This window comes from Salvelinus namaycush, chromosome 1 (genome assembly GCF_016432855.1).
Source record: "Salvelinus namaycush isolate Seneca chromosome 1, SaNama_1.0, whole genome shotgun sequence".
Taxonomy (NCBI): Eukaryota; Metazoa; Chordata; class Actinopteri; order Salmoniformes; family Salmonidae; genus Salvelinus; species Salvelinus namaycush.
In genome coordinates, this window is record NC_052307.1 from 45,943,500 (window position 1) to 45,963,913 (window position 20,414).

Sequence of the window (20,414 nt, forward strand, 5' to 3'; positions counted from 1 at the left end):
GATACTGTTGTAGCCTGGTCCCAGATCTGTTTGCCCCCCCCCCCCCCCCCCCCCATTCCCAAAGCAAACGAACACGTCATAAGCCATGGCAAAAACGTTTTGAATTTCAGTAAATTAGCTGTAAAACTGCAAAATGTTTTTTCAGCATCATGGCAAAATGTGTCATAGTCACAAAGGCTCTCCGCACTGCCAAAGCGGACTCTTTCTTCTCTGTTCTCATCCTCCTAGATCTATCTGCTGCCTTCAACACCGTGAATCATCAAATTCTCCTTTCCACCCTCTCGGGGCTGGGCGTCACAGGCTCTGCACACTCTTGGATTGCATCCTACCTGGCAGACCGCTCCTACCAGGTGACATGGAGAGAATCTGTGTGTGCACCACGTACTCTCACTACTGGTGTCCCCCAGGACCCGGTTCTAGGCCTTCTCCTCTTCTCTCTATAAGTCATTCGGCTTCGTCATATCCTCACATGGTCTCTCCTATCATTGCTATGCGGATGACACTCAACTACTTTTCTCCTTCCCCCCTTCTGACACCCAGGTGGCGACAAGCATCTCTGCATCCCCGGCAGATATCTCAACTTGGAAGTCGGCCCACCACCTAAAGCTTAACCTTGACAAGACGGAGTTGCTCTTCCTCCTGGGGAAGGCCTGCCCGTTCAATCACAGTTGGCAACTCCACAGTGTCGCCCTCCCAGAGTGCAAAGAACCTTGGCGTGACCCTGGACAACACACTGTCGTTCTCTGCAAACATAAAACCAGTGACTCGCTCCTGCAGTTTCATGCTCCACAACATCCGTAGAGTACGACCCTACCTCACACAGGAAGCAGCGCAGGTCCTAATCCAGGCACTTGTCCTTTCCCATCTGGACTACTGCAACTCGCTGTTGGCTGGGCTTCCCGCTTCTGCCATCAAACACCGGAAACTTATCCAGAACGCTGCAGCCCGCCTGGTTTTCCACCTTCCCAAGTTATCTCATGTCACCCCGCTCCTCCGCACACTCCACTGGCTTCCAGTCGAAGCTTACATCCACTACAACAACATGTCTACGGAGCAGCAAGAGGAACTGCCCCTCCCTACCTTCAGTCTATGCTCAAACCCTATGCCCCAACCCGAGCACTCCGTTCTGCTACCTCTGGTCTCTTGGCCTTCCCACCCCTACGGGAGGGCAACTCCTGCTCAGCCCAGTGCACGCTCTTCTCTATCCTGGCACCCCAATGGTGGAACCAGCTCCCCCTAGCTGTAACCAGCCCCCCCCCCACACCCCCTAGCTCTGACTCTACTGATACTGTAGCCACTTTATTGAGGAACAATGTACCTTCTATGCCTGTGATATGTGGTTGTCCCACCTAGCTATCTTAAGATGAATGCACTAACTGTAAGTTGATCTGCATAAGAGCGTCTGCTAAATGATTAGCTATCAAACTGCACATTTTTCTCTCGGCCCCATGGCAATATGTGTAGAATTGTAGGGAATTAGCTTTAAAAGAGCAACATTTTCTCTCAGCCTTATAGCAAAATGTGTGAAAATGTCACCACTCTCACATTCATAGACAGCGCGATGGATGGACTAACCATCCATGGTATCGAAATGGAGTTTTAACCATAGAGATCCTATTCTAATTCCTAATTCTATGTTTTGAGGTTATACAGTGTTTGTTTTCATTTACATTGTTTACAAACTGGAGTAAAACCAGCTTATATTTTGGCTTCTGATGGGGTACAGCAGATGTACAAACTCATGAGACATTTATAAGTTATTCTCTTCAATAATTCATTGATATATACCATTAATTTATCAGTCCAAAAATGAATGTAGAAACCAAGGATTCTAGCTTTAAGGTGAATACTGTCCTGTTTTTCTGTCTTACCTACAGCCAGCGCTTGGGAAGACCAAGTCTAAAGGGTTGACATGTCTTGGACCTGACTTTGTGTACGGAACTGTTGCGACCATCCAGGACGGAGGAGTCTCAGAAGGTAGGGGGTGTGCAAAGTGTCCATCCTGCATCACTCAATTGGGTGTTAGTCTACACATTGGGGGTGACAAAATCATTACTATTATTATGAATCCTCCTTTGCATCCCTTGTGGTCCATTATTTTCTTTAACCCCAGACTTAGCATTGATAGGTGTGTGGAACCCCTCCACAGCACACAATAAAATTTAAAAAACATTTTTTACTGTTTAAAAAAACAGCACATGGTAAAAACGATCTTGGATATTATTCAGAGGTGTGTCTGTCAGGCACACACACGCTGAGTGCACTGGAGAGGGCTGGATTGTGACGGCCATGGCAGTGTCATATGGCCAACTATTTAATTACTTAGGGAATAGGGTGCCATTTGGGATACAACCCATGTGTCCCCATTACCGTCAGCCCTGATGTCACAGTGTGTTTGGCTGAGAAAGCATCCCCTCAGGCAGCCGGCCCTCCCTGTCACTCTTCCTCTTCTCACCAGCTAAACTGTGCATGTCCTCCTCCTTCTCCAGCTGGAGAATGATAATGATGCTCTTCCGTCAGCGGACAGACGCCGGGGAATGTCAAACTCTCTCCTGAACCCCCACCAAACCAACCCTTGAACCCCCCTCCAGGCCCTCGCCACTCACCCAGTGGAAATGTCTCCCGATTGAGCTCGACTGTCAATCGTGAGCCGCTCTAAGTGTTTAAACACTCAACTCTCTCAAATTAAACCCCCCCCCCCCCCTTAAATCTGTCACTACCCACTAGACAGAGAGCACTCTTTTAAAAATGGCATAAAAACTGAATTTCAATAATTGTGACAAGGATAACAAAGGCTCACTGTCAGCGACGGTGGTAACGACACCTGGGGAACACACCTCCATATTGTCACCGAGACAGAGATGACTGAGAGAGAGAGTCAAGCGTCTTATGGAGATGTCACCGTCTCGCAACTAATCAAAACCCCTCTGATGGAAATTGGTGTTGCAATGAGCTGCTTCACAGAGAACAGCCTTGTTCCAACTCTTTACACAGCTATAAATATTTCAGGAAAGACATTATCTACTGTACGTGAGCGATTGATCTATCTTTGCATAGTTGTAGCCGTGTAGATGCCGCCCAGCTAGCACATGTGGTTCCTTTAAAGTTGTGGGAACATATGTTTTTGGATTTCTATTGGTTGTGGGATCCAAGCCAACGTTCTGAGAACAGAAGTGAAAATATCGTCTGTTCTGGGAACGTTTATTTTTAAGTTGCAGTGAGGTTCTGAGAAAGTTTTACTCTGGTTCCTTTAAAGTTCTCCTGTGAGGTTTTAAATAAGTATTTTAATTTTACTGCTTGCTTATTTTGGGTCAACTTTTTGGAACTCCATGCACAGATAGGACACATTAATTGATTTCCTTAGGCATTAATCATGCAAACACATTTCTTTTTTATTGTGACACAGCATCAGTGAGATACAAACCTATGATTATCTGTTCTCTATCCATGGAATTAGTCCCCTGTGACACCAGTATCCATACATACCAGCTCCAGCTAGCATGTCATGTTTTTTTTATGCACACAAAGCTGTTCATTTTAGTCTATTCAAACAGCCCATTTCAAAAGAAACAAGCACTCATTAAGATCAGGTGTGGCCAATTGTATGTATGGCCAACATCCCTGAACACACTTAACAAGATAGAGGATAGAGATAGTTTTGTCTTAACTTTCGCAAAACAATTTGAGAACATGACTTTAAATATAACCATGAGGAAACCTGTAAGAAACATTATGCTGAAGTACTGAAATTCCCACAGAAGAACGTTGTTTCTTAATGCTCTCTAAACTATTTGAGAACATTCCCAATGTCAAACCAGTTGGAGAACATTCCTAAAACATTAACAAAATGTAACCATGTTTGAACACTTAGGAAACTTTCTGTTAACGTTATGAAATAGGAATAACTTTTTTTTTTTTCAAGTTCCATGAATGTGCTGAGAATGTTCCAAAGCCAAGCAACTATCCTGCACTATTCCCAGAAAGTTGTGGGAAGGTTTTATGCAAAATAACCACAGAACAACTACACTCTCACCAAGCTCCAAGAAATATATGGTTCTCAGAATGTTATGTGCTAGCTGGGCATGCTTTGTACCTGTAAAATAGTTCAATTTGATTTCCATTTCAAAGACATCTGTAGGGAATTTGTCTTGGATGAGTTGATACGGGTGTGTGTGTTACGTTACGGCCTTATTCTAAATGTGATATCAGTTTTTTATTTTTAATACATTTGCTAACATTTCTAAAAACCTGTTTTTGCTTTGTCATTATGTGTGTAGATTAATGAGATTCATTATATATATTTTTTGAATAAGGCCAACGTAACAAAATGTGGAAAAAGTCAAGGAGTCTGAATACTTTCTGAATGCACTGTACTGTATATTTCCAAACTATAAGGTTGAAAAAAATACTGCAAAATTGTGAGTGATAATAATGCCCTTTTAGTGTAAGTGCTGTTCGAAAAGACTGCCTGACATTTCAGCCTGTTTTGGTGGGATGGACTTTGTGGTAAAAATTGGTTAATAGACCAGAACTCTAAACGTTTCTGCCAATAATTTTCAGTTTTACCCTCACTACTCAGACCACTCCCAGACAGTCGTAGCAAAATTCTTGCTTGAGAAATACATTTGTGTCTTTTTTACAATTTTTTAATTTTAAAGAATCACCGTAAGGTACTTAATTGTTACCCAGAAATTATTTGATATTGAGATAAAAATGGCTGCATTGGACCTTTAATAACAAATTCAACATTTGTCTTTGGAGGAAGTAACTGTGTTGAAGTATATATGGGGAAAATATTGGGGGTGAATCTTTCTTATTTTGTTTTGTCAACCTGATTATACACAGAAAGAAAAACGGAAATAAATAAATACAAATAATAACAATAATATATTCGATAAAAATAAATAGTAATTGCGTGTTAGAGGAAACACTGTGAATACAGGCCTTGAACTCACTCTCTGCCGTTGTGTTGTGCCCTACTCTCCCAGCCTTGTCCAACTGGCACACACACTCCCTGCCCACCAGTGGCAGTAGAGGCCACTCCAGGAGGCCTGAGAAGGACTTTGTGGCTCTGAACCGCGAGGGGGTGAAGTCCGGCCTGGTGACTGCCAAGGAGCATTATCAGTACCGCGCCACCCACGACAGGAGACAAGCCACTCTTGCCAGAAGGGGCTCCCATGTCCCTGTGCCCCCTCGCATCCCCCCTGACACTACCTTTGGCATCTCGACACAGTGAGTGTCCCACTTTATTTGATCTGATGTGGGGTTGTGTTCAAAATGACACCCTATTCCCTATCTAGTGCACTAGATAGGTATTAGCAATAATGTAATTTCAGACGCAACTTCTCTCATACTGGAACAGGGCATCACAACATGAATGGAAGGAAACTAGGGTTACAATACTGTGGATGGCCAATTTGCTAACATGTTCTATCCATTTTCATTGAGTTATAGCAGTAAATCTTCTCTACACTGTTTTCATTTTGACAAAAGGTGAATTTGCCATTGCACTTCTTAATGTGAGCTGGATAGCCAGCCGACGCCACCACTTAGCTAACAAATCAATTTGTAGCGATTATGCACAACGGCACAACTTGTATAGAATGTGCACGCTGTGCTCTGTAGCGTACAGATATATCTCCACCAAAGCTTTATACGTGTCTGTCTCCTCTCAAGTGCACAAATGTTTGAATTCACAGCAGCAGTGGATATGTTATTAATAGATCTCAAGCAAGAGATCCCATTGAAATAATGAAATCACAACCACAGCAACATGAATAGGTGCCAGCATTTATTTAGCTTAATTCCCTCGATGAGGATCTGCTCTGAATGTTCATAAGGAAAAATCCGAACACACATAGATACGAGTAATTGGTAAATGGCTAATCCAGTTGTTTTCAGCTGCAATGTTGTGTCGTGTCTTTGGCATCATTAAAAGTGAAGACTGTTATTTTATCAAATCAATTCTCTGTAATTATTATTACGTGATTAAACTTATCATGTAACTGTAACTAGGAAGTCAGGGCACAAAGGAAAATCTTCAGATTACAAAGTTATAATTTTCCTAATATAACTCTTCAGATATTTTAATATCTGGTCAATTTGTCTTCTTATTAATGAATTATCCTTTACCTCACGTCAGTCTCATTCCAAACGTCGTAAAATGTTGGTTATCTGCATGAACCCAGCCTTTACTATGAATCATCCATGTCTTAATCATTTATTTACTAACTAACTAAATAATCACAGAAATACACAAACAAACAAACAGATCTGTTACAAACAAATGATAGGGAAGTATCCCTAGTGGGCTAAGCCCATATGACGGCTTGGTGGACAAAGGGAAGTGGGTGTGGACTGAACGAGAGCGGGAAAGACAAAAGGGATCACTACACACACAGTTGATAATTATATTAATTGAAATGCTAATCCTTTGCACATGAACGCTCACTCATTCGGGAATAATTGCAATCAATATATATTTACGCCCAGGAGTCGTCGTGATCTCTGTTGGATTCGTCAGTCCGTCTGCTGGAGAGTCAGTTCATCCGCATCTCTGTTTCTCTGAAGATCAAAGTCTTTCGTGGTTAGAATGGCTACTTCATTCTAACCATGAGTTCCATTCAAAAATGTTCTCATAGAATAGGTGTTTCGGCGGTTGTTGGTATCCGCAACCCAGGTTTACATAATTTCTAGCTGCAGACTAGTATCTAAGATTTGCTCATATCCTGTAGGGATCGATAGTCTCAGAGTTTAACCATTTCCAGCCGTGTAGCCAATGATCCATGTGGTATGGTTAGGAATTCAATAACTATTCACAATCACAGCTCACGCTGTGGGTTTGCTCAGTCTTGGTACTCAAACCTGTGCCACCTCAGCTGACACCGATGTATGCTTGGTCTAAAGAGGATTTCCTCAGGAGGGAATTATATTCGTAACAGTAGAAAAGGCAGTTCTATGATGCCTGATCATGTCTGTGCTCACGGGGGCGGGCCAATGACTTAGTTAAACTTTAAAGGGAATAGAGTTCTCTCACATTAAAGGTTTAACATCGCATTACATCATTTCACAAATAGTTTCATTTTTACTCATTCATTTTATACAATAATTAGATGCAAACCTCATAATGGAGGCACCTGTATAAACAGAGTTGGGGTAATGTGGCTGTATTGTCTTTCTTTCATGAGGTCACAAACATGAAACGGATCGGGTCGTAGCTGGCTTCTCCACCGACCGTTTACACATTCTCCAAAATATGGATATTGTTCCATTCTCAAATTCTGGAACCTAGTAGAATTTGGCAGGAGTTCCTTTGTTCTACTGTGAAACTCTCTCTCTCCATACTGCATGAAAAGGGGGAGAGAGTCTCCGCCAGGAGTTTATGACCTGAGATAACAGAACCTGGGTGTAGGAGAGAGTGAGAAGCCACGATCTATTACCAGGAAGGACCACATCATGACATTTTGCTCAGACCCTTAAGTGATCCTAGCATAAATCCTAATGGGATGTTCCGTTGTACATGTGCGTTTATGCTTACACAAGCGCGCATGTCAAGGGAAGAAAACCAAGTATCCTGGCATACTACAACTTGTTCAGAATGAGTCTGACGTAATCAGGTAATTTTCAGGTCAATGCCTGGAGGTTAGTCAGAATTGGTCAAGGGAGTCTATTAGCGGTTTTACAAGTCACTGCGTATTCCACAATTGTAGTGGCGATAGGTATGTGGAGATAGGTGTGAAGAAGTCTATTTCATAGCTATGCTATCCACGGAGGAGCTAACCTCACGACGGAAGTACTCTATAAGCACTGGACCAGTCATACGCGGTGTGATCATGGTTCATGACTTCTAATAACTTTCCTCCTGAATGGAGGGTTTTATTTATTAGTGGAAGAGTGCTCTGGAGATTCCCTTCCCTGTGTTGCACTCTGAGTGACTCCTATGTCGCTGTTGTCAAGGGTAATTTGATTGGTTAGGTCTCTAACCTTCTTACTGATTGTAGCTAGTCTGACTGTTGCTGGCATTGGTACTGGTACTCAAGGGAACCAGTTATCCTACCGATTTATTATGAAATATTATCCTACCGGAACACATGATTAGAGCATTTTACTAGTTGTATTGTAGTTGAACCTACACATGGCAAGGCATGACTTCTCTGACCAGTGTGGTACTCATCATGGGTCTGGGCTACTATACCCCCCCCCCTCCCCCCCACAAGCGGGTGGTGTTGGTATCCGAGGCACAAACGAAAATGTCGGACCCTATGTACGAGTTGTCAGCGGCCGCGTTATGGGAATGGCTGTAACCTTTCAACCAAATCTCCTGGTGTTTGTGCTTCAAAACGCTCAGTGGCTGTCGAGGGCTGTCAGTCACCATAGCGTCCACGTGTGGCAACCTCTTCAGTACCTGCGAACTGAGATGAGGATATCTGTCTGTGATATCGCAAAGTGTTTCACCAGTGGGAGTCATAGGGTCAGTTGCTGGACTGACGCCATTAGTGTCATTGTAAGGGGGGACAGTCCCCCACAAAGCGGAAGGTGTATCATCGGAAGCAGAGTACACTCTATGCATCAATGTTTTTCTTGCTGAGACGGTCGCAGTGCTTGCGGAAGTGTCCGAAGGGCAAGAGAAGTTAATCTAAATGACCATAATGCACGACTGCAAGGAGGGGGGAAGTTGCTCATTCACAGAGACAGCTGGCTCAAAATCATGAAAAGAATGGTCAATCAGGTTTTCTGATGGACTGTGTCGAGATATCGTAATATCTCCTTGGTTTCTAAACATCTTTTTCCCAAGGGGTGCTTTTGAAAGCTACCACCCGTGAATGACTGCGTTGCAGCTAGCGTTAGGGGAAGACAGTGTGGTCAGTGGAGAAGGCACTGTGGCCTGTGACCATACCTGGTTGGTTTTCCAATTCATCAGTGGGAGTAACCGCTCCATCAAGTCTGCTCCAAGTAGCAGAGGTACAGATTCGAGGCTGGTAACATACACAGGAACGAGCGATACGTCCTGGAAGTGTAGTTTCAGCATGACTCTCAATGTGAGAGGCGAGGTAGTCTGAGTGACCCCTCGAAGTGTAGTATCGCATCGTTCCACTTTTAACCAACGTTTAGTTGGCTTCAAAGCCCCTTTGAGATCATCAAACAATGTTTGAGAGATGAGCGATATTGTCGCGCTCGAATCAATTAGCGCATGACAAGTTAAGCAGTCCTCCAAGACTGTTTCCAGGTATGGGCGTTTAGATTCGGGTTTAGTGGCATGTCTGTTCAAGGTGAAAGCAGATCGACTTTTCGGATTTTGAGTGGGCTTGGCTTTAACTAAGCTTTTGATCTTTTTCTTCGCAACTTTTGAATCAGAATCTATAGACGAAGCCTGTGGGCTTGTTTCTTGATCAAGCGGGCCCTGGATAGGGTCTCGAGTGAGAGCGGGAGAAATTCAAATTTTAACGTCCTTGCTATGGGTGTTAATTCCTGCGGACCTGGTGTCCTGTAAATCCCTGTCCAGTCCTTGTGACTTTTACCCTTTTCTCAAATTTTTCTTGCTTTAGTTCTTCACGTAGTGGAACTTCTGGAGAACATTGGTCTATGTTTTTTATCGTCCTTTAACCCTTTGTTACCCTTGTGCTCTGACACTTTGTGTGGGTTTGGTGCAGGAATGTAGCGAACAGGTCGATTGTAGCGGTAGTTTCGATGGCTACGTACTTTACAGTTATTTAGACTGTGGAGGTTATTGGAATCGCGGTTTTGTGGTAGAAACCGTTGTTGTGCGTCATCTCTCCAATACCTGATAATGCACCCTCTAACTGGTGTGAGTGCTCCTGGTCAAACTTCAAAACCGAGTGGTCAGAGCTCTATGTCTGCTAAATAGAAAGCTCTGGAAATGGGTTGTTTTTGCTCATCTTTAATTGACTCCAAAATTGTAATTACTTAGTAAAAAGGCAAAAAGGCTTATTAGTTATTGAAGAAAAAAACATTAGTTTTTTTTTAAAACCCAGATTGTGAAAGCCTCAAAAGCTTTGCTTGCAAGCTCTCTGAGTTGTAAGATGGGCAAGTCAACGTGGGCTGCAGGGCACAAGTAGGTAATGAAGGTGGGATACATGTTCGACAGAAACATTTGTTTGAATGGTAACAGCTCTTCTATTCCTGTTTCAGTGAATAGGCCAGAGTAAGCTGAACGAAGCCTATGATAGTAAGCTTGTGGGTGTTCGTTCCGAGCTTGTTTGATGGTGTTAGCAAGTGAGCTATCGTGTTTGCGAGTCGCAGAACCACTGAATTCTAATTTCAAAGCTGTGGCAAGTTTAGCATTGTCATTTAGCACGTGTTGCTGTTGTAGACGAATGAAACTTGTCACGTGTTTATTTGATGTTCCTCGTCAACAGGTAAACCCTGTCAGAACCCGTAGCGTTCGGGTAGCCATCAATGCGTCCTCTATGTCAGCTAGGAACGTCTTAGTATCGTTTGGCTGACCTGGTACAGGGTCAAAGGTGGGAAATTTCTAGACGAGTTTGTGAAGGTATTCCGCGCCAAGCGGGCGCAGGCTTCATCCTGTGGGGAAATTGGGGCTGAAAGGCCAAGAGGGGAAGCCAAGCTTTGGCTTTGTTGGCCAAGAGGCACCCTATTACTCAGTGCCGAATGGCCAAGAGAAGAAGACTGAGGGACACGAGGGAGGCAAAGTCTGAAACCTATCGTCTTTACTCCTTTGAGTACAGGGCTCCGGTTGATTGGATGGGTAGTCACGCTGTAGAGCGTGACCATTCTGGACTTCCTCCAGATGGTACCTAAGGTGGCCTATGGTATTCTGCTGCATTGCATAGTCCATTTGAGCGCTTAGAGTACTGATTTTGGACAGGTGAGTGTCGCACTTTCTCCTTTCGGTCTCAAACTTATCTGTCATGGTTTACAGATAGAGGTATTGAGTACAGAGCGAGAGATTCAGTGATGAGATTTCCTCCGCTTGCTTAGAAATCAATATTTCCATCTTCATCACCTGAGTTCTCTCATCATTAATTTGGTCAGCGACTTCAATGAGTTCTGCTGATCTGTCATCCAACTTAGTCATTTTGTTCTTTAACTGATCGTCTTTGGTCTAAAGCATTTTGAGTAGAACCATGTTAGTTTGAGTAACGTTCAACAAAACTGCATGTATGTTATCAAGTTGAGCGCTCCTGTTTGTAGATAACTTGTCAGACTTATCTAGTTTGGCGTGGACCTCATCGTATTTAGTTTTGGCTAAATTGAGTTGTTCCTTTCGCATACGATTTTGTTCCTGTAGAAGACGATTTTGTTGAAGAGTTTGTGCTTGTTCATCATCATAAGTTTTTGCAATTACATTTAATTCAGTTTTCAAACACAGTTCCATAGCTAGCAGAATGTTTCCCTTTTCTGAATTTGTCATTGGTTTCCCGGTTCTATCCACCTGTCCCTTTTTATGCCTACCGTTACCTGCTCGTGCTTCAACTGTGCACTGCGGTATTGGACCGATGCCAATCTGGGATGGCAAGACATCAGGGCTAGACTGGAGAGACACTTTGAGGCCTGCGCCCGATGGTTGATTTTGGAGAGCGTTGTTCGCCATGTCTGCTGTTTTTCCGCTAATGGCATAATTAGGGTTGTTATCGCTGCTGAGGTCAGAGATCAATCCATTTATGGGTGGAGGTTCACTAATTAGCGGGCGAGTGGGGGCTACCCCCTCTGATAGCTTGCGAATTATTAGAACATTTGAAAGAAAATGTTTTTCTTAATTTTCCAAAGTTTGGTTTTGGAATATGTTGGAAGCTGCAAAGACGATTTGAATCTATTTATAGACGTTAATGAACCATCAGTACTGTGGGAGTTGGATGTGAATGAATTTGCAAAAGCAAAAGCAAATTGAATTAATCAATGATAAATCATACCTGGATAGGCTATCTGGTAATTCATTAACCTGGGAAGTTGGTTCATCTAGGTTACTATTGGAAAGTTTAAAATGTCTCATTTAATTGGAAGACCTAAAAAGGTATGTCCGACAATTTAACCTATTCAATTGAATGAGACGATGATATCCAAGCAATTGGGATTGTCTGGATTGTCATAAAAGTTGTAAACAGTAGTTTAAATGTTAGGTTACATTCACCACTAGGTTCACCTCTCCCTAAGGCCGAAGCCACATGGGATTCCCGCTGGAGGCGGGACTTCCGTCAGTACTGGGGTTTACTGAATGTGCTTTGAAAAGGCAGATTTTACTGATTGATCAATTTTAATGATAAATCAAACCTGTATAGGCTATTTGGGAATTAAACTTTAACCTGAAAGTGTTACTCTAGGTTAATGTGAAAACCAATCAATTTTGATATTATTTAAAAGATCCACCTGAAAAGGTAAATATGGCAATTTCACTTGTTAGTTCAATTGAACTAACATCAATACCCAATCAATTGATTGGCTGGATATCCTAAGTACCCACTTTTTGAATGTGATCCACGTTTGGGTGTCACCTAATTACTGTACTGACGATTCTTCACCACCAGGGGGTCACTGATCGCATAAAGCCAAAATCCCGGAATTACAAAGGGCATTGCGCAAGGCGGAGGAATTTCAACGTGACACAGGAAAAATAAAATGCTGTTTTCCCTTTGTTAGATGTAGCATCTAGTGCTAAGCTAATCCTATTTGTACAAAAATGTCACTTCCAAGCACAAAATAGGGTGGTTTTACTTATGTCATTCATTTCAAACCATTTCTCTGCGTTATTTTCTCGGCGTTTTAACCGGAACGTGCGGCAAACAACGAAATGCACACCGTGTTCTACTCGCGTGGAAACCGTGCTCTGTGGGATGGTCAAAGTTTCGGATATTTTTTTATAACCCAACCCTGATCTGTACTTCTCCACAACTTTGTCCCTGACCTGTTTGGAGAGCTCCTTGGTCTTCATGGTGCCGCTTGCTTGGTGGTGTCCCTTGCTTAGTGGTGTTGCAGACTCTGGGGCCTTTCAGAACAGGTGTATATATACTGAGATCATGTGACACTTAGATTGCACACAGGTGGACTTCATTTAACAAATGATGTGACTTCTGAAGGTAATTGGTTGCACCAGATCATATTTAGGGGCTTCATAGCAAAGGGGGTGAATACATACACCTTTAAAGGTTGCGAGCTTACACCGCGGGACTTAGAGGTACCCAGCGTCACAGCTTCATTGCTCCAGACCACCACAAGGGGGAATTAGAGCACTCATTATACATTTGGGACCCAAGGTTTTTATATGACCAATCATGGTTCCATTAACGAACTTGACTAGAGCCACCCGTTCCTGGTGACTTTCTTCAGCAAAGATGGCTGACAAAACAGGACGGTGGAAGCAAATGTAAGTCTTATAACGTCACGAGTCAAGCAAAAAATGTACAAGCTAGCTAAAGCATTTACTGCAAATTGAATGTACAATTGTGTAAGCTTGCCTTGCCGTGCAATGCAGCTGAAGTAACATAGCTAGCTAACTATTTACTTGCTTATTGTGTAGTGGAGGATAAAAATAACTGTATGCCTATGGATGTGTAGCTAGCCACAGTATGTAACCTATCTGTGTATGGACCCTAAAACGTTAGATTCTGAAACTAATATTCATACCAATCTATGAACCTCAGCTATCATAGTTGTTGTATCAACTTCAAGTCTGAATGGTATTAATGAAGCCTATGGATAGAGTAGAATATAATAACTTTATTGTGCCAAGGATGCAAGTCCTACATACAGTTGAAGTCGGAGGTTTACATACACCGTAGCCAAATATATTTAAACTCAGTTTTTCACAATTCCTGACATTTAATCAGAGTAAAAATTCCCTATCTTAGGTCAGTTAGGATCACCACTTTATTTTAAGAATGTGAAATGTCAGAATAATAGTAGAGAGAATGATTTATTTCAGCTTTTATTTCTTTCATCACATTCCCAGTGGGTCAGAAGTTTACATACACACTAATTAGTATTTGGTAGCATTGCCTTTAAATTGTTTAACTTGGTTCAAACGTTTTGGGTAGCCTTCTACAAGCTTCCCACAATAAGTTGGGAGAATTTTGGCCCATTCCTCCTGACAGAGCTGGCGTAACAAAGTCAGGTTTGTAGGCCTCCTTGCTCGCAAAAGTTTTCAGTTCTGCCCACAAATTGGATTGAGGTCAGGGCTTTGTGATGGCCACTTCAATACCTTGACTTTGTTGTCCTTAAGCCATTTTGCCACAACCTTGGAAGTATGCTTGGGGTCATTGTCCATTTGGAAGACCCATTTGCGACCAAGCTTTAACTTCCTGACTGATGTCTTGAGCTGTTGCTTCAATATATCCACATCATTTTCTTGCCTCATGATGCTATCTATTTCGTGAAGTGCACCACAACATGATGCTGCCACCCCCGTGCTTCACGGTTGGGATGGTGTTCTTCGGCTTGCAAGCCTCCCCCTTTTTCCTCCAAACATAACGATGGTCATTATGGCCAAACAGTTCTATTTTTGTTTCATCAGATTAGAGGACATTTCTACAAAAAGTACGATCTTCGTCCCCATGTGCAGTCTGGCTTTTTTACGACGGTTTTGGAGCAGTGGCAGAATGCGTCTCCTTCCTTAGGGGTATGACGGCTGCGTGGTCCCATGATGTTTATACTTGTGTACTATTGTTTATACAGATGAACGTGGTACCTTCAGGCCTTTGGAAATTGCTCCCAAGGATGAACCAGATTTGTGGAGGTCCACCATTTTTTTTCGGGGTCTTGGCCGATTTCTTTTGATTATCCCATGATGTCAAGCAAAGAGGCACTGAGTTTGAAGGTAGGCCTTGAAATACATCAACAGGTACACCTCCAATTGACTCAAATGATGTCAATTAGCCTATCAGAAGCTTCTAAAGCCATGACATCATTTTCTGCAATTTTCCAAGCCGTTTAAAGGCACAGTCAACTTAGTGTATGTAAACTTCTGACCCACTGGAATTGTGATACAGTGAAATAATGTCTAAACAATTGTTGCATAAATTACTTGTGTCATGCACAAAGTAGATGTCCTAACCGACTTGCCAAAACTATAGTTTGTTAGCTTCTTCGGGGTAGGGGGCAGCATTTTCACTTTTGGATAAATAGCATGCCCAAATTCAACTGCCTACTACTCATCCCCAGAATATAAGATATGCATATTATTAGTATATTTGGATAGAAAACACTCTGACGTTTCTAAAACTGTTTGAATCATGTCTGTGAGTATAACAGAACTTATGTAGCAGGCAAAACCCAGAGGACAAACCATTCAGATTTTTTTTTTTGAGGTCACTGTCTTTTCAGTGAGTTTTCATTGGGACACCAGATTTCTAAGGGACTTGTTTGCACTTGTTTGCTTCCACTGGATGTCACCAGTCTTTGGAAATTAGTTGAGGTTTTTCCTTTGTGTAATGAAGAAGTACGGCCATCTTAAATGATAGTCACTTGAAGTAAATTGTTTGAGAGGCACATTACCAGAAAAGTTGCGTCAGTTTGTTTTCTTTTTGTATTGAACACAGATCATCCCGTCTTCAATTTGATCGATTATTAACGCTTAAAAATACCTGAAGTTGTATTACAAAAGTAGTTTGAAATGTTTGGACAACGCTTACAAGTAACTTTTGAGATATTTTGTAGTCACGTTGTGCAAGTTGGAAGCTGTGTTTTTCTGGATGAAACGCGCCAAATAAATTGACATTTTGGATATATATCGACGGAATTAATCGAACAAAAGGACCATTTGTGATGTTTATGGGACATATTGGAGTGCCAACAAAAGAAGTTCGTCAAAGGTAAGGCATGAATTATATTTTTATTTCTGCGTTTTGTGTCGTGCCTGCAGTGTTGAAATATGCTACTCTCTTTGTTTACTGTTGTGCTATCATCAGATAATAGCATCTTATGCTTTCGCCGAAAAGCCTTTTTGAAATCTGACATGTTGGCTGGATTAACAACGAGTGTAGCTTTAATTTGCTATCTTACATGTGTGATTTAATGAAAGTTTGATTTTTATATCATTTTATTTGAATTTGGCGCTCTGCATTTTCCCTGGCTATTGGCCAGGTGGGACGATTGACCTACCCCAGAGAGGTTAACAAGAAATTTGTGGAGTGGTTGAAAAACGAGTTTTAATGACTCCAACCTAAGTGTATGTAAACTTCCGACTTCAATTGTAAGTAATTTTCTTTTAAGGTATCTTTACTTTTACTCAAGTTTGAGAATTTAGTACTTTGTCCACCACTGCAAATAACCTATAATTTCCATTCTGCGGAGCATTAAAAAAATTAAGCGACCAGAGTAAAAATTCTCAGAACTTCCCAGCAACCTAAAAATAAACGCTCCCAGAACAGGCAAAATTGTAATTTCTGTTCTCAGAATGTAAAAAAAACTTTCAGTTTTACCAGTCTGGAAACTTAGGGCTTAATTCTCACAATCAATGTGAAACCAAAAACATACGTTCCCACAACTTACATTCACAGTAAGTACTATGAAGCATTCACAGTCAGTACTATGAAGCATTCAGTTAATATGAAGGATTCACAGTCAGTACTGTAGAGCATTCTGTCAGTACTATGAAGCATTCACAGTCCGTACTATGAAGCAGTGGTGTAGCGCAATTTTTCTTTTATGACGTCATAATTTCTAATTCAAAGTTTTGTACCGACAGATGTAGAATTGGGCTATGCATAACATCCATCCTCCAATTGCAACGTCCGCTTATGCCCACACGTATTGTCTCAAGAAAAATTTATATTATTAATACACTGAAACACCAAGTTAGGCATAGGCCTACCTAATTTCAAAATAGTAAATAATACTTCACGTTTTACCGGTGAAATTTCCAAACTTAATGCCAATCATTTAATCTCAATCAGTTTCATGGGAATATGCATTTAGATCTTCTTGAATTACTTTAAAAAATGTACTCTTCAGATAAGAAATGAGGAGGTGTTTTTGGTGTTACATTGACAGTATATGCGATTATTTTCGGTTCTGTTATGTAAAATACAAATTAACAATTATATGACTTTGCGAGAGATCGATTCAGCTTTTATCTAAGTTTGCTAAACGGCACCATTGTGAGAAGAGAGAATCTTCTATTTGTAATAATAATAAGTGATGAGTAGGACTATTAGGCGTAGGCAACAGATCTTGATGATGAGAGCTATTTTAAGCAATTTGAGCGCCCTTCAAATTGTGGTGCTGAAAGGACAGCACCTTAACCATGTGATCACATATCTTTCTGGGTTCTGATACACAAGAGGGGAGTTCTACCGATTTGGCCCGCTCAAAGTGGTCAAGCCTCCGATGAAGTGGTGGATTTAGGTATAGGCGACATGGGAATCTGCCCAGGGCGCCCGCACAAAAAAAGTTGGAATGGTGACATTTGCGCGATCGGTTTTCTATCGCTCATTTGCACGTCACGTCAATGATATCATGTCACCGTGTGGGACTGTGGGTCAATTAACCTTGTCGGAGTGGGCCCCCTGATTCTAGTTTGTGAGCTAGGCAGGCTACTGCCTGGGAACGTCTCCCACTCAGAAGTATGAGATGGGAGGGGGGGTAGGTTGACCTCAGGTCCCCCCACTGGAAGCCTGAGATACGGGGAGCGGGAGAATCTATCAAATAGCGCACCTCTAACTTTGTACAGTACTAATGCAATTAGTAAAATCAGTCACACTACGAAATGCTCCTAAATAAACCACAATTCATTCATAATACTGTGAATATATTTTTGCAGATAGCAAGGAGAGGTGAGGGGAGTGGTGATTGAAGGAAAATATCTTGCAGCCTGCTGGCTCCACCCACAAGCCTTATATGGACTTCCTGCCCCAACAAGGCAAGCTGGTGGATAATTAAGCCATTGAGTGCTTTGGGATAAAAGAGGAAGCGGGCTGCACAAAGAGGGAGAGGACCGAGAGGGAAACGCGTGTTATGGAGCGTGTAAATTATCTGTACGATTACCCGTGTTTGGTTATTGAACTTGTGGAGACCCCACACCCTTGAGCCTGCTACATGTGATGGAGAATACGGGCATAGCAAACCAAGCTCAATAACTAAACAGACACAGAGCATAATGGAAGCATTGGTGAACATAACGCAACAAGCTATGCATTGGGAGCTGCTGGAGGAACAGCGTCAGCAGACCGCTCTCCTGCGAGCTGAACTCAGCCAGCTGACAGCTGCCCATGCAGGTGCAGCAACGCCTCGTCCCAAAACCCTGTATGTTTATACTGAAACTGACAGGGGCTGACAACATCGAGGCTTACCTCCAAGCCTTCGAGAGGACGGAGGCTAGGGAGAAATGGCCCCATGAGCAATGGGCCAGCCTGCTATCACCCTTCCTGTCAAGCGCGGCACAAAATACCTATCAGAATCTGACTGCTGACCAGGCGACGCATTATGAGGGTCTGAAAAAGTAAATCCTGCGCCGGTATGGTTACACCCTGATTAGCAGGGCGCAAAGATTCCATGATTGGGTGTATGATGTCACAGCGCCCCCCCGACCGCAAATACATGATGTGATTAGGCTGGCCAAGAACTGGCTAACTGCTGAACCACTGACGATCACGCCCATCGAGAAAGTGGTCATAGATCTATTTCTACGCTCTCTCCCGTTCGAAGCTAAAGAGTTAGCAAGCCAAGCTAACCAGCAGAAAGAGGATCAGCTAGTGGAACTGGTGGAAGATCAACAGGTGGCTTTGGAGGTACTGCACAGAGGACAACCACGGAAGGCTGAACCCTCAGCTTTCTCCAACGATGTTGTAAGCTGGAATCATTGAAGAGTGAGTGGTGCAGCCCCATAGTGATGGTGCCGGACGGCACCATTCAATTTTGTAATGATTTTAGAAAGTTAAATGAACTCTCAAAGTTCGCCTACACCATGCCCCGAATTAATTAACTAATAGAACGGCTAGGGACCGCCTGATTTATCAGCACGCTCGACCTGACGAAGGGTTATTGGCAGGCGCCCTTAGCTCCCGAGGTTAGGGAGAAAACTGCTTTTGCCACCCCTGATGGGCTGTCCCACAACAGGAAGCTGCCCTTTGGGTTGCACGGGCCCCGCCCACCTTCCAGAGGTTGATGGACCGGGTTCTCCGTCCCCATCGCGAGTACGCGGCGGCCTACCTCGATATTGTAATCCATGGGAGCGAGTGGGAGACCCATCTAAACCAGGTGAGCGTGGTATTGCAGGCCTTACAGGGGGCGGGAGGCTGAGTACCTGGGGTACTCGGGAGGGGATGTGTAAAACCCCAGGTGAAGAAAATGGAGGCGATTCAGGACTGGCCACGCCCCCTCACCAAGAAGCAGGTACGCACGTTTATGGGGTTGACTAGTTACTACCAGAGATTTATCCCCCACTTTGCCTCCCTAGCCAGCCCCCTGACAGATCTGACCAGGAGCTGTCTGCCCGCCCAGGTGATGTGGACAGAGGAGACGGAGAAAGATTTCCAGGGCCTAAAGGGAGCCCTGTGTTCTGGACCCGTGCTGGTGACGCCGGACTACTCCAAACCACTGGTGATACAGACCGATGCATCCGAAACAGGGGTGGGTGCCCGTCCTATAACAGCTACAAGAAGGTGAGGAACACCCAATTGTATACATTAGTCGGAAGCTGTTGCCGAGGGAACAAAGATATTCCACTGTGGAGAAAGAATGTCTCGCGATCAAGTGGGCGCTGGAGACTCTAAAATATTACTTATTGGGACGGCACAACCACTGGTTTGGATGTCACGGAATAAGGACAGTAACACCCGGATCACTCGCTGGTTCCTTTCCTTACAGCCCTTTGCTTTCTCTGTCGTCCACAGATCAGGTGCAGCCCATGGAAATGCTGATACCCTCTCCAGGAGGGATGCTCTAGGGAGCTGGGGGGGATAAAAGGCTCAGGGGTGCAGCCCGCTGGCTCCACCCCCGCACCTTATATGGACTTCCTGCCCCAACGAGGCAAGCCGGTGGAGCTTTAAGCGCTTGGGGATAAGAGGAAGCAGGCTGACCGAGAGGGAAACACCTGTTATGGAGAGTGTGAGAAGCGGGAGAATTATCTGTACGATTGCCCGTTGTGAACTGGTTGCTGGATCCCCCCGTGTGCAAATATCCCTAATAAATTCCCCCATTTGCATTCTAGTTGTGCTCCCTGTGCGTGTTTGGTTATTGAACTTGGTGACGTGGAAACCCCACACCCTTGAGCCTGCTACAATATAGTTTCACAGACATATTGTAGCATTTTTTTTCTGGTTTGTGCGAAATTGTTAAGAATAATATAAAACCAGTCTGCACACCACCAAGGTGAATCGGTTTAGTCTTGACTCTTGGTTGACAGTGTTGGGGGATGGGTAATGTATTGATGCTCGTGTGCCAAATCAATACAAATTTGTTTCTATTAGTCTTTGTTACTACTTTTTTATATTTATGAGTCTTAT

The 20,414-nt window shown here is 43.2% G+C and overlaps 1 protein-coding gene across 1 annotated transcript in view; it reads left to right on the forward strand.

The window, feature by feature from the left end:
* Positions 1-20,414, forward strand: part of cfap77 (cilia and flagella associated protein 77) — a 55,694-nt gene that overhangs the window by 22,936 nt on the left and 12,344 nt on the right. The window contains exons 2-3 of the mRNA XM_039003489.1: positions 1,878-1,977; positions 4,989-5,232. Coding sequence (XP_038859417.1) covers positions 1,878-1,977; positions 4,989-5,232 — 344 coding nt within the window. The remainder of the gene's footprint in view (positions 1-1,877; positions 1,978-4,988; positions 5,233-20,414) is intronic.